The following is a 15303-nucleotide window of genomic DNA, read 5'->3' as shown; positions in this document are numbered from 1 at the left end:
CAATTAAAACATGGTGTTAGTGTTCAAATTAGAATCAGATTAAAGTCAAGATTTGGGGTAAAAGGCCAAGAAATCCATCGTCCATGAGTGTCCTCACAAAGATAGAAAGATATGTGCTCGTGTGTGTACCTGGAATTTGCATTACGTGTAAATTTAGAGGCTGTGGGGGCGGGACTCCCAGACTAGATAAAAAGGGAAATGCATCGTATGACAATTCCTCTTCACTTGGTTACCTGAAGGAAGCTCACCTAATTTGACATCTCTCATCTGCCAAGTCACTTCACCGCCAACATCACCAGCATGCCTCTGCAATTTGAACTGTGTCCCGGTAGAATGATCGGGGATTCCCATCCGTGCTTCATCATTGCTGAAATTGGACAGAACCACCAGGGGGACATTGAGATTGCCAAGAAAATGATCAAGATGGCAAAGGTAAGTTAAAAAGGTGAAACTGTATCTATAAGGAAGGCAATAAAAAAAAAAGAAGATGCTTTAAACTGTGAAAATAACTCTACTCTTCTCTTCTCTTCTCTTCTCTTTTCTCTTCTCTTCTCTTCCCTTCTCTTCGTCTGTCATCTCAGGACTGCGGTGCCGATTGTGCCAAATTCCAGAAAAGTGAGTTAGAGTGCAAATTCAGCAAGCGAGCCTTGGAACGGCCCTACAATTCAAAGCACTCGTGGGGGGCAACTTACGGCGATCACAAGCGTCACTTGGAGTTCAGCCATGATCAGTACAAGATACTGAAAAAGTATGCAGCAGAGGTTGGCATCTTCCTCACTGCCTCGGGCATGGATGAGGTAAAGGAAACACAAATGTTGCTGTGCAGCCCAAGCAAGAGCCCCATTTAACTACTCTTTAAAGTAGAAGAATATGAAACACTTCACTGGCTGTTCTTGATATTACTATATTCCTTATAATAAAAAAAAAAAAAAAAAAAAAAAAAAAAAAAAAAAAAACCACAAGTGGCAAGAACAAACAAAAATTATTCTTACTGAACCTGCAGATGTTTCAGTTAATTTGAGGTAATAGTTGAATTACCACAACACATGTAACAGTACCATACATGTCACAGATATTGTTTTATGTGGAACGCTGAAATACTTTACAAAGGACGTACGGTACTAAATACTTTTGAGTTCCACAGATGGCTGTGGACTTCCTTCATGAGCTGGACGTGCCTTTCTTCAAAGTTGCCTCCTGCGATGCCAACAACTTCCCATATTTGGAGAAAACAGCCAAAAAAGGTATGAGGCTATGAAGCATGTAACATAAAAAAAAAAAAAAAAACTCTTCCTGAACTGACTTCACAGGTTATGGAAGAGAAAAACATTTGAGGGTTTTCTTTGTCCTGGAGAATACTGGATTTGTCATCCTTTTGAAGTCTATAGTGAAAAGTAAATCCATCCGATGTGTCCTTTTGTCTGCTCCTGTTTGAAAAGTAGATTTTATATCCGTACAGTGTATTGTATTCCTGACCACAACTGACTGGAAAACGAATGGGTGTGGTCACAAGTGCAACAGATTCAAATGTTCAAGACTTATCTCTTCATCTCTGATTGGGACGACATTTGACAGTTAAAAAGTGGGCAGGACTGAATGGCTGCCAAATAAAAAGTAATGACCATGCCTCCGATTCAGGTTCTGAGTTTTGATTGTTGAAAAGCTGTACTAAGAGATTTATAGTCTTGTAAAACAGAAACAGATGTTTGTGGGGTTGATGAAGCTATGCGTAACAAAGGTACGACTACACAAGCATAATTGTATTGGGATTTATGAGGAGTGAGAGCCCTTGTCCAGTGAGGTCGGGTCTCAGAGTGCACTGCAGGCAGTAGAAATAGGGACTATTTCTTCAGCAGAAAGTAGTTCCAGTAACTAAATATGTACTAAAATACTAAAAAACCAGAGCATTCTTTTTTATTTTATAAAATGTGTGAACTTTCTGTATCTCTTGGTAATGTGGATGAAGCAACATTTTACTTAATGTAAAGTGGAATTCAACCTCATGAAGCTTTGTGAAGTCCCAAAGGACAATAATACAATAAGTGAACCTGAATGTGACTGTTTTGTTCACGATGATTTCACGATACAAACTGTTAATCTGAAAAGCTCATTGTTTGCTTTGCAGAGAAGCTTTTGAGTTTGCTTCCTCACATCACAATGACACGTCACAAAAAAGTGTACAAAGTAAACAAATCATTGTTATCGCAGGAAAATAAAAACCCCACTATAAACCTTGAAACTCTTTGTAAGAGCCAAATCCATGTGCATGTTAGAAGAAGTGTGTTTGTGTGTTGATTTATCCTTAAAAATAAGAATGCTGTCTTCCTATGATAATTTTATATTTTAGTATGTCAGCAACAAAACTAATAATCAGCTAAGCTACAGAAGTTGCAATAAAGTGGAATTGCTTTCACACTCTTCAAAAACATTTGTTCAGTTTGCACATTTTTGACTGGGACAATAGTAATACTTCTAGAACAAAGGTTAAACTATACTAAATAAGCATTTAGTTTCTAATGAATTAATGTGTAAATGAGTAAATCATTAGCATTGATTCATAAATGACAAACATTAAAGAGTTTTCTTTCACAATCATCAGACACAAGCCATATATTCCGCTCTCTTTGTCTTTGTACCATCGATCTTGGTCAGGACGTCCCATGGTGGTGTCCACTGGAATGCAGTCCATGGAGACGATACATCGGGTCTACGAGACAGTAAAGAGACACAATCCGAACTTCACTTTGCTGCAGTGCACTAGCGCTTATCCTTTGGACCCTAAAGAAGTAAACCTCAACGTGATAAAGGTAAGATCAGTGAATAGAAGAAGTGCATCCTTCCAGATTCCTAAGTGGCCTTCTGAACGGGGACCATTGAGTCTGGGCTCTTCCAATAGACTGTCCATAAAAATGATGTAGGCTCCAGCCTAAAAAGTTAAGCCAGTGCAGAAGTGCATTTAAGTCCTTTGATGGTGGTTGGTTCAGGGGCTGGTTTCAAAAGAAACTCCGGCTCCAATAGATATCCATTCAAAAAGCATAAACTTCTCTCATAAAAGTCAATCATTTTTCCATGATTCATTATTTTGTCATTCGTTAAATTCCGATTCAGAATTCTGGTGGTCCAACTGAAAATACTTATTTAATGAAATATATATTAAGATCAACTATAACCAGGTGTGGGCATGTTTTTACATTACATTCACGTTCTTATATTTGAAATTCTATTTTGTTTATATTCAAACTCAAGACTTTAAACAAGCTTGACTATTACCTGCCTTTAAACCCAGTGGCTGTCATGTGACAGTAATAATACTGTGTGCTCACTGTACATGGATTTCAGCCAACAGAATGGTTTAGAAAGTGAAACATCTTGTGGTTGTGCCTTTATATGTATGTGGATTTTGGAATGAAAATTGATCACAAGACATGGCTGCTTTTATTTTTTGTCACGGTATCTCAGACAACCCTCCAAGTTAACTTCCCCACAGTTACTCACTTGCAATTAGGTGAATTAGCTCAGTTTATAAATCAAAGCTTCACTGCAATAATATTTTAATAGATCAAATAGATAATGACCAACATAAATTGTGACCATTAGATTTATACTTTTTCTCTCGTTTCCTTAAGAAATACCAGAAGGAATTCCCAGATGTTCCCATCGGATACTCTGGACACGAGCAGGGGATCCACATCACTGTGGCTGCCGTGGCGATGGGAGCGAAGGTTGTGGAACGTCATGTGACCCTGGATAAGACCTGGAAGGGAAATGACCACGAGGCATCCCTGGAGCCCAGCGAGCTGGCAGAGCTGGTCCGGACAATCCGACTGGTGGAGACGGCGATGGGATCATCTCTCAAGCAGATGTTGCCGTGTGAGAAGAACTGCCACGACAAGGTTGGTTTGATTCATTAAGCATTACAAGTCAGGCAACTGTTTTTCTTCATCATCTTAATCACCTTTATGCGGTGCTATATATTAGTGAGAAGTAAAGCCACCCACTTTAAAGGGGCCACTGAAAACAGTGGTATAATTTATTCTGTGACTCTGAATAAAATTAGCCCAGAGTTTGAGCTCAGACTTAGGGACAGCTAATTTTTGAATGGCAAGCCTGATTCACAAGCTGGTAATACGCAATTTGAAAGACATGTCAAACCATATTCCTTATTCTTTCCATCTCTGCCGTATTTCATTAATCTTTCTGTGATTTTCTTTCTTTCTCCTTTTTTCATTTTTTGCTCCAGTTGGGCAAGTCAGTGGTGGCCAAGGGGGCCATCCCTAAAGGCACGGTGCTCTCCCTGGATATGTTTGCAGTAAAGGTTGGCGAGCCAAAGGGCATTGCTCCGGAGAAAATGGAGCAGCTGGTAGGCAAGAAGCTCAAAGTCGATGTGGAGGACGACGACAGCATCTTGGACAACATGATAGCATAAAGGATCCTCCACAAAGGATGGGAGAGAGACACGGGCGGATCGATAGAGGAGATGACAGGGAGAGAGAAGGAATGAGAACATGAGAGTGAGAGAGAGAGGCAGGGAGATAGAAAATGGGCAGTGTTGCAATGTGTGAACATAAAGACATTCAGTAAATGATGTGGGAGGCAAGAAAACAGATGAACGGATGAATAAATCTGAGTAAATAGAAAGACGAGGAGAACAAAAGGTAGATTACCCTGAGGGTGAACAGGTTTGATGGGTTCTGAACTTACTCCACATGATAATGAGAGCTGAACCAAACATGACCTATCCTTAAATGTCATTGTCCTGTAATTATAGGGTGTGGTGTTGACAGTTTACATTTTTAAAATTTTTAAAAATTTTTTTTAAAAATGTTATTGTACTCTATTAATCCCCGAGGGGAAATTCTTTCACTACAGCAGCATCCCGAGGGGGAGCTGCTGCAACAGGCTGCCACGACCGCGGCGCCAACTGACCTGAGGTGCGTGTTTTTGGGTTTTAAGTTCAACGAACATTAATTTTTATCTCGGACATATTTTCCCACCCTCTGCATTCCTACGATGACATATTCTAAAATAAGATGTCAGAAAGAGTTGCATAGCTGCTGTGTCATTTGCACGGCTTTAACAAGATGAACGTTTGTATGTTAGAATGCAGATGCATTCATATAACAGCTGGTGAAGTTGGCTGAGTTTGCATCCATGTACTGTATTTCCGGGGGATGTTGTTGTTGAATGGTTTTGGGATTGCAGCTATAACGTCTGTTATTTTGACTGCTGTCCTATGTGGTCCTCTCACAGTGATCACTGATTCTGAAATCATAATCTTATAAATAAAAGATATCTTAAAAAGCCCTGTTTTCTAGCTTTTATTAATAGATCTCAACAAGCAATCTCTCACCTGTTTCTTTCCATTTCCAGTTCGTCTGCATTCTGTCATCACACTTTCACATTTCATGTGTATTTTATTTCTAGAAACTCGTCAGACAGTGCTTAGTTTGTTTTAATATTATACTTATCCAAAATTTGAGTAGGCAAACTATTAGAAAACAAATGTCCAAGCATCTTGATTTGTTTCAATTCAAGTGAGTTTCATTTTTTGTGTGTTTATACATCCTGTTCTTAAAGTCCAGAAGATTTCTTTCTTTCCATTTTCTCTTTCAAACAGATGCAGAATTATATACTTTTATTTTTTCAAAGGAAATCCGGCTGCTTCGTTGCACTACAAAACCGGAAGTCCCTGAATATCCTGATTGTGCAGCACATAAACCATTCCGGTCTGTTTCTCCAGTCAGATCTGACCACTCGATCTTCCCTCCGTTTCTCTGCTTATTAATTGCTTTAAATATTTGCGTCTTTTTTTGTTTTTTCCAACTCTTTCCTTGAAAATGCCTTTAAAATTCGAGCTGTGTCCCGGTCGAATGATCGGAGGAAACCATCCGTGCTTCATCATAGCCGAAATTGGACAGAACCACCAGGGAGACATTGAGATTGCCAAGAAAATGATCAAGATGGCAAAGATAAAAAAAAAATTTAAAAAAAGAAAGAAAAAAATCACACGTAACTGTATTGGTTTATTTTGAATGATTTTGTCTTAAACAGCCGACACATTAACACAGGGCATGTTGTCATCTCAATTCCATTTATAAACTGACCATTTTAATGTCTTGCTCACCACACTATCTTCTGAACCATTCATGAGTAAATTATTAACGACAGTCTTTTGTATGACCTGAAATGCTTGAATTAATGATATACCATCTGATGTGGTTTTACGACTGTAGCTCTGAAGGAACTTTATAAAAAGGTGTTTAGCCATGTTGACAGATTTATGAATGCATTGGCCATCCGAGGCAAATTATCTCATCTTATTACCGTTAAAAACACGCAAAAACCACACGACTACACACGTATATTATACTTTATTATAACAATATATTGTATCAAATTTAACTGTAAGAAAGAAATGTACCGGAAGTAGTTGAAACTAAAGTGTGTTGCAGTCTTCAGCTCCACAGGAGACAGCCTTCAATTGAGATACAACAATTACTCAATCAAGTAACATTTATCAGAAATTGTTTTGATAATGACTAAATCGTTTCAAGTCATTTTTACTTAATGAAAATCTGCTAATATTTTCTAATTCCAGCATTTAAATGAGAATATTGTCTGCTTCCTTCAGTCCTCCATGATGATAAACTGAATATCTTTTGGCTGTGGACTGTTGGTCGAGACAAAACAAGACGTTTTAGGTTGCAGTTAGAGCTTTTGGAAACGCTGGCTGACATTTTTCACCATTTTCTGACATTTTAAAGACCGAACAGCTGATCAATTAATCGACAAACTAATCAAGGTCATTATTATCGTATGTGGTAACCAGTTGGTTCTGTCACTAATTCGTTAAATCAGTCAGGACAACGACCATGAGGCAGGGTTTCTTAAACCAGAGGCTTTTACTGGTCTGTCAGTTAGTTTCTTCCTGGGTTTTGTGCAGCAGTGGGTATGAAATCAATATTTGCACATGCACATAATAAACAGAAAAAACAAGCAATATCTTTTCAGAAAACTCCTCCCTTTATTCTTTATTTTGAAGGATCTCGTTTCTTAATAAATTCTTGCAACGCGCTTTGTAACTTTGCACCAGTTTCAGGGAAATAAAGACACACTTCTGAGTGATTGGGATTTATTGAAGAATTACATTGAAAAAACTTTTAAATTTGAACCCATCATTCAGCATTTATTTAGATTTGGCAACATTCCTTTTAATTGTGATTAGCATGTTCTCTTGTAGAGAAAAAAAAATTATGAATTAAAAACAAACATGTAACAGCGTCTCCTGTTGTCAGTAGTAACAAATTAAAAATCGTTTCCTGTTTTATGAGGTTGGCTATAGAGAGTTGTCTTGTAGGACATTAACGTAAACTATGACAAGCCTAGAATAAAGCATGACCATTCTTTAAATATTTTTTTTCTTATATTCTCCCACAGGACTGTGGTGCAGATTGTGCCAAGTTCCAGAAGAGTGAATTGGAGAATAAATTCAGCAAGCGAGCTTTGGAGCGGCCGTACACCTCCAAACACTCCTGGGGGAAAATGTACGGCGAGCACAAGCGCCACCTGGAGTTCAGCCACGAGCAGTACAGGGAACTGCAGAAATATGCCAAGGAGGTGGGGATCTTCTTCACTGCCTCTGGGATGGATGAGGTAAGACTGATACTTTTTCGTTCAAGGTTTGTTTTTTTGGGGGGGTGGGGTTTAATCGGCTGAGAAGTTGAACTAGAACTTTTTCTGTCTTTTAGATGGCGGTGGAGTTTCTCCATGACCTCAATGTGCCTTTCTTCAAAGTGGGCTCTGGAGACACCAACAACTTCCCCTACCTGGAGAAAACTGCCAAGAAAGGTGAGAGCCAGCGTAACTGGACAAACGTTTGACACTGAAATGCAAAAAGTATACATGGAAGTTGTTGTTCTTCTTTCTGTGGTTTCTCACTCATTGTAGGTTTCTATTATAAAAAGAAGAGTGCTTTCATCGCAATAATTCAACATACACATGGAAATGTCAAAGATTTGAATAAGAGTTCACCACAGCCTAAAAGATTTCAGCATCATCAACAACATCAGTTTGACTGTTGTTCTGGTTTAACCAGCTACGGCAAGAAGGCCAAGTGCTGAGAATGGAAGAGAGGTTTGCAATCGGTAAAGAAAAAGGCACTTCATTTGAGAGGATATTGAATGGATTCCTCTGGGGATAATTCGGGAGGAGGTCAAGATGACAAGGAGGAGTGTTGGGGTAATTTTGCTCGGTGCTGCTGAGACTTCTGACATTTAAATCATGGATGATCAGTATTTTGTTCTGTAATTGGAGAGTGCATTGGAGTCTGATAGAGCACAGGAGCTGTGATAACATTTAAGCTGTTAACTCATTCCCCCTTTCAGTTCTCATTAGCCAAACCATTTTTTTTTTTATTTTCTAAAAGTTGCCTTAACATAATTCGCTAATTTTCTGGTTAACTGGCTCTTTGACAAATCCAGAGGCTCGATCGTAGTCTCAGCGCTGCGGTCAGTATTAGTGCAGATCCAGATGTTGCTGTTAACTAAACACACTTCAGTTTCCGCCTGCACTGGAGAGATTGAATGAATGTGGAATACGTGGAGATGAAGCTGCTTTTGGTCATCTCATCACACAACAGTGAGATCACAGAGTCTAATTACCCAGCAGTCACTGGGGCAATCCAAAAGTTGTGAGACTTCTCCTTTTGCCCTCCACGATGATGATGTGCACAGAGCGAGGGGGAAGATATAACCTTCACGAGTAAGTATTCCAAGTTACGTTGCTTGAACAACATCAGATTCGGAGTTACACATGTTTTTGTGAGCACTGGTATGTGCGCATTGTCAATGTCACCATGGACTTGAGCAGAGAGTTTACATCAAATTTTATGTCCGATTCAGGAAATCGGCAATAAAGGCTCATGAAATTCTTTAGAAAGTCCAAGCAATGAAACAAATGGCTGCTTTGAAGGGCGTTTGCCGTCACCGTCGAAGACCGAAAAAGGCCCAACCAGATGGGATTGGGATTAACGTTCCCATGGTTGTGCACCGGGAATTTGTCCCCCGCGGTGAGACTGTGAACACAGAGTTCTCCTGTGGTGGTCTGAGGCGTCGGAGGGATGACGTGCGCTGCAAACCACCAGAACTGTGGAGCGATGGCACTTTGACAACTTGCCCGCTCACAAGCGTGTTGACAACGCGCAACTTCCTCACCCTCAACATTTGACTCCCCGTGACTTCTTTCTGTACCCCAAAAAAATTTGACCGATAATTTGGTGTGCGCTCTCTTTCCGGTCCATGGTGAAATCATGAATGTGCGCGTGGTACCAGCGGTCACAAAAGGTGCTGATGCTGATCAAACAACGTCACTTGAAATCTTACTCCTGAAGGTTGTTGCTTCCTTCGGCCCCCTGCACATCATGATGCGCCATTCGCACGCATCAGGAATTGTTTGAGTGTCCTTCATATTCTTGTACCAGTTCACTGAGCTGTCAAGAGTGTCAACTGGCACCAGAGGGGCTTTTATTAGCACAGCTTCTTGGAAAGAAGCAAAGCAAGCCTAAAGAAAAATTGTTGGGTTCAACTCTCAAAGCAAATGTGCATACAGTGTACTGTCTGCATCAGATTTGTGTCTGAATTGTGCCTTCTCTTTGCGTATCCAGCCAAATGCCCACTTTCACAACTGATCTTGTTTTTGGTCATGAAGCCAACTCCTCCTGTCTATGATTTCAAGATGATGGACTTTAGTACTCGCATGAATGTCAACACGTTGAGATATGTGATGTTCTGAAACGATGGAAGACTCCAAATAAAATGTCGCTCAAATGTTGATTTTTTTTTTTTTTCTTTGCTCAGTTCAACAGTGTGTGTGCTCCACAAGCATAGAAGTACCCCTGTCATGACTGTAATATACTGTAGTTATGGTTTGATAAGTCTGGGTAAATGCGTCTCATTTTAGATCTGCAGCTATTTTGATGTGGTGTATCAGATTTGAGAAAAATCGGTGTCCAAAAATTACACTCCTTTTTTTTTTTTTTTAAAGCCATACCTCCGTCAAGTCACAACACGGAAACATGTTTTTACACAACCGTCCATAAATCTGCTTTAAAACCAGAAAACAGTCTCTTTAAACCTCCATAACTCACCTGAGAATGCGTGTTTCTACATTTTGTAATTAAGTGTTAGTTGTCGTCCCCTACTGGCAACAAACACCATTTTCCAGAGTGCAGGAAATTGTTTTATTATTATTCTTTTATCCTTTTCATGATTAGGTTCATCATTCAAACCGCAAATAACAATAACCAAAAATAAACTTGATTTAGATAATGCTTTTCAAAATTGCAGGTACAAAGTGCTTCACAATTAATAACAAAAATGCATTAAAAATGATAAGATGAGTAATACCCTCGTTAGAAACTACACTTCTGTAACATCATCTTTGTTAATAAACTGAAATAATCAAATTATCCATCCATCCATTCATTGATTTTCTTCCGCTTTATCCGGGATCGGGTCGAGGTTGGCAGCAGGTCGAGCAAGTTGGCCTCGACTTCCCTCTCAGCAGCGACGTTTTCCAGGGGGGGGTCCCTAGTTCCTGATGTCCCAGCTCCTTACCCTATCTCGGCTATCTAAGGCTGAGCCGTTCCACCCTGCGGAGGAAACTCATTTCAGCCGCTTGTAACCGCGATCTTGTTCTTTTGGTCACCACCCAGAGCTCGTGACCAGCCTGAGACGACTCCGCTCCCTCTTTACCAAAATGGTCCGGTGCAGCACCTGTTTGACAGCTGCTGCTGCCCCAATCCGCCTGTCAATCTCCTGCTCCATCCTGCCCTCACTCGTGAACAAGACCCCGAGATACTTAAACTCCTTCACATGACCCACCGTCTGATCCATCTCTCTTCCAACAAATTTTCACAATGACACAATTTGTCCTGGAAAGAAAAATTGAAGTTTTCCGTTTTTAGACTTCAAATAGATGCAATGTTGTACTTGAACCACTAGATAGAGTTGTTTTTCTATTTTCCTTAATCCTTCAGCCTTTCTCACCTGGGTCTACTGAAGCGCTGATTTAGTTCAAATAATGAGTTGAATATTTGTAAATAATGTGGGTAAACAAATATTTATTATCTACACCTCCACCTGGTTAGTGTGCCGGTGTCAATAGTGTCGGCAGATGGTCGGCTTATCTCAAGTTAATGATTCATCTCTCTCTTGCAGAAGTGTTTTCCAGCTGGATATAAAGATATAAAAGGATAATTCAGTGCCCATGTGTGCGTCGATGACATGTGACTGTTCGAATACAAGAGGACACGACCTGTCTGATGATTTTATATATCTGCATAGAAATTATACTACTGACATTTTGGCAACTTTAACATGCTCATAAACTCATAAAAGTCAGTACATGCGTCTCTCCGAGCAAACAAATGACATATTTTAGTGGTTTCGCGCATGGGTGTGGCCAAATGGCTCGCCAGCACCCCCTAAACTGCAGCCCCGACGCCTATATTCTTTTTACACATTTTGTTATGTTACAGCCTTATTCCAAAATGGATTAAATTCATTTTTTTCCTCAAAATTCCACACGCAATATCCCATAATGACAAAGTGAAAATAGTTTGTTGAAAATTTTTGCAAATCTATCAAAAATAAAGAATGAAAATATAACACGTACATAAGTATTCACAGCCTCTGCTCAATACTTTGTTGAAGCACCTTTGGCAGAAATTACAGCCTCAAGTCTTTTTGAGTATGATGCTATAAGCTTGGCACATCTATTCTTGGGCAGTTTCTCCCATTCTTCTTTGCAGGACCTCTCAAGCTCCATCAGGTTGGATGGGGAGCGTCGGTGCACAGCCATTTTCAGATCTCTCCAGAGATGTTCAATGGGGTTCAAGTCTGGGCTCTGCCTGGGCCTCTCAAAGACATTCACAGAGTTGTCCCGAAGCCATTCCTTTGTTATCTTGGCTGTGTGCTTCGGGTCGTTGTCCTGTTGGAAGATGAACCTTCGCCCCAGTTTGAGGTTCAGAGCGCTCTGGAGAACGTTTTCATCAAGGATGTCTCTGTACTTTGCTGCATTCATCTTTCCCTCCATCCTGACTAGTCTCCCAGTTCCTGCTGCTGAAAAACATCCCCACAGCATGATGCTGCCACCACCATGCTTCACCGTAGAGATGGTATTGGCCAGGCGATGAGCGGTGCCTGGTTTCCTCCAAACATGACGCTTGGCATTCAGGCCAAAGATTTCAATCTTTGTTTCATCAGACCAGAGAATTTAGTTTCTCATGGTCTGACAGTCCTTCAGGTGCCTTTTGGTAAACTCCAGGTGGGCTGTCATGAGCCTTTTACTGAGGAGTGGCTTCCGTCTGGTCACTCTACCATACAGGCCTGCTTGGTGGAGTGCTGCAGAGATGGTTGTCCTTCTGGAAGGTTCTCCTCTCTTCACAGAGCAACGTTGGCGCTGTCAGAGTGACCATCGGGTTCTTGGTCACCTCCCTGACTAAGGCCCTTCTCCCCCGATCGCTCAGTTTGGCCAGGCGGCCGACTCTAGGAAGAGTCCTGGTGGTTCCAAACTTCTTCCATTTACGGATGATGGAGGCCACTGTGCTCATTGGGACCTTCAATGCTGCAGAAATTTTTCTGTACCCTTCCCCAGATCTGTGCCTCGATACAATCCTGTCTTGGAGGTCTACAGACAATTCTTTGGACTTCATGGCTTGATTTGTGCTCTGACATGCACTGTCAACTGTGGGACCTTATATAGACGGTGTGTGTCTTTCCAAATAATGTCCAATCAACTGAATTTATCACAGGTGGACTCCAATCAAGTTGTAGAAACATCTCAAGGATGATCAGTGGAAACAGGATGCACCTGAGATCAATTTTGAGTGAATGGCAAAGGCTGTGAATGCTTATGTACATGTGATTTTTTTCGTTTTTGATTTTTAATAGATTTGCAAAAATTTCAAAAAAATGTATTTCACGTTGTCATTATGATGTGTGTAGAATTTTGAGGGAAAAAAATGAATTCAATCCATTTTGGAATAAGGCTGTAATATAACAAAATGTGGAAAAAGTGAAGCGCTGTGAATACTTTCCGGATGCACTGTATCTGCATAGAAATTATACTCTGTACATTTCTTACTATCTTTTCTGATTTTATTTGGATCATGAAAAATTACATTTTGTCAGCGCAGAAATATAAATCCCAGTTTTGCCTTATAGATTTCTATCAGGTTTAGGTTTGGAAGTGATTAGATGTATGACCCAATCAAACCTACAGTCTATTTTGTTTGTTACAAAAATATTCCAGATGTTTCATGCATTGATTAATACACATTTTCCAGAACCTGACATATTTATTTTCTTCAGAAATATCAGAATTGCCAACAAACTATAAAACAAAGGACTATTAAAAAGGCTTAACCAGCAGCGTCGCATCGCTATTTAAATTTCCTACTGATGAAGAAAGGAAAAAGAGGTGGATTGATTTCGTGAAGAGCCTTGCTAAAGGAGACTTTAGGATTAACACCAACAGCCGCCTCTGCAGTGACCATTTCATGGCGGATTGTTTCATTGAGTTCACGGACGCACCGCTCCTCCTGCAGCGCGGTGAAAGTGGTGAATGACATTTCTGTTGCTCTTGACAAGAAGCAACATTGTGCGTCATTTTGCGGCATTTGACACAGTTGACCATGATGTTTTAAGGCTAAGGCTCCTCAACTCAGGGCTCTCGGAGCAAGCGGTCGCTTGGTTCACAAGCTATCTTGAAAATAGGTCTCAGTGCATCAGATATGATGGCCTATGCTCTGATATTGCAACTGTCTGCAAAGGTGTGCCACAAGGCTCTGTATTAGGTCCACTTTTATTTACTGTTTATATAAATAATCTGGGCCAAAATGTGTTGGACGCTAACTTTCACTTCTATGCTGATGACACTGTGATATATTGCTGTGCGTCAACTCTTGTGCAGGCAATTGATCTCTCGCAAAATGCTTTTAATGTTGTTCAAAATACCCTTTTTCAACTGAAACTTGTTCTAAATACAGACAAGACAAAACTTATGTTGTTTTCAAACTCTCGGAGTAGGCCACAGAATATCCTTTCGGTGGTCACTCTTGAAGGAAGTGAAATAGAGGTTGTTGACAAAAGGGCTTTTGTGTACTCTGCACCCTCATCATGGAATATGTTGCAGAATGATTTAAAACTCAAAGAACTGATACCACTTACTGATTTTAAATCTAAAATTAAAGAAATAGAGGCGGGTTCCCAAAAATGTCAATGTTTTTAAATTAACCAGGTTACGTAGCTGACTCTTAACTTTTAGTTTCTTTTAACTTGTCTCATTCTGTGTTCTTCTGTCTCTAACTATGTGTTTCTTATGTTGCTGCCTGTCTCGGCCAGGTCTCCCTTGAAAAAGAGATTTTTAATCTCAATGGGACTCTCCTGGTTAAATAAAGATTAAATAAAAATAAAAAAAATTACCCTCCCGGCCGTTCATCTCCCGGTCGCACCGGCAGCAGTCCACCAGTCAGCGTAAATTCTGTGTCCTTGTTATAATTATACTAGATAACTTTTCCACAGTAACTCTGCTACATTTAGTCCGCAGTGCAAACTGCTGACGTGATTTTACTCGATGTAGAATAACGGTATTTTGGTGAAATGGGAGCTAATGTGCTAATTAGTGTCTATTGAGCTCGTAGCCGAGCAGAGTTCAGAGGAAAATGCTGCGATAACCGCGGATTGTTTTATGCGTCTCAATATAGCTCCGATAAGGAACTACAATATATGTAACTCTGTATTTTACATGTCGGGGTGATGGTAAACATGGACCAGAGGATATCTAGTCCTCCCGATATCTAGTCCTCCCGATTGTTTTTGTACTCCGGTGTAACGTTACAATCACCGACCCTCTCGGTTACATGTACCGGTACCGGTCCGGATAAACGAACCCAACTACATGTGCAGGAGGCTGCAGAGAGCAGGTGGAGGTGGAGAGACATCAGTGGAAAAGAAAGACTGTCGGCTCGACCTGAGCAGGTTCAAAGTTTGAATTGACCTGATATAATGAATTGATGTGATGTAATGAATTGATGTGATGTACTGAATTGGCATGTGATGTAATGAATTAACATGTGATGTAATGCAGTGTTGTGCATGTTGCAGTCGTTACAGAACTAAATCAACTCCTCCGCTCTTATTATCTCCACTATTGTAATGCAGCTGCATTAGAAGTAGTTGGAGAGCTCACTGTCTGCTGTCTCCGATTTCTACAATTTCAAACCCTAATTTAACATACTTGTCG

General features: G+C 40.3%; 2 protein-coding genes across 2 annotated transcripts; both read left to right on the top strand.

Annotated features, from left to right (window-relative positions):
* The first annotated feature begins 213 nt into the window (after positions 1 to 213).
* On the top strand, positions 214 to 5295 carry LOC138209520 (sialic acid synthase-like). Its single transcript, XM_069168156.1, has 6 exons — positions 214 to 432; positions 582 to 797; positions 1145 to 1244; positions 2653 to 2807; positions 3627 to 3893; positions 4241 to 5295. The coding sequence occupies exons 1-6, from the start codon at positions 301 to 303 to the stop codon at positions 4424 to 4426; spliced, it is 1056 nt and encodes a 351-aa protein (XP_069024257.1). The 5' UTR covers positions 214 to 300; the 3' UTR covers positions 4427 to 5295.
* Positions 5296 to 5837: 542 nt separating this feature from the next.
* On the top strand, positions 5838 to 8120 carry LOC138208668 (sialic acid synthase-like). The gene is made up of 4 exons (XM_069166735.1): positions 5838 to 5963; positions 7438 to 7653; positions 7749 to 7848; positions 7948 to 8120. The coding sequence occupies exons 1-4, from the start codon at positions 5838 to 5840 to the stop codon at positions 8118 to 8120; spliced, it is 615 nt and encodes a 204-aa protein (XP_069022836.1).
* The last annotated feature ends 7183 nt before the right edge of the window (positions 8121 to 15303 follow it).

The sequence above is a fragment of the Embiotoca jacksoni genome, unplaced genomic scaffold (genome assembly GCF_022577435.1).
Source record: "Embiotoca jacksoni isolate LCO1_2020_lvr unplaced genomic scaffold, fEmbJac1.0.p SCAF_4, whole genome shotgun sequence".
In the NCBI taxonomy this organism is placed as follows: Eukaryota; Metazoa; Chordata; class Actinopteri; family Embiotocidae; genus Embiotoca; species Embiotoca jacksoni.
Note: the sequence above shows the minus strand (reverse complement) of the source record. Positions and strands in the feature narration are given on the sequence as shown.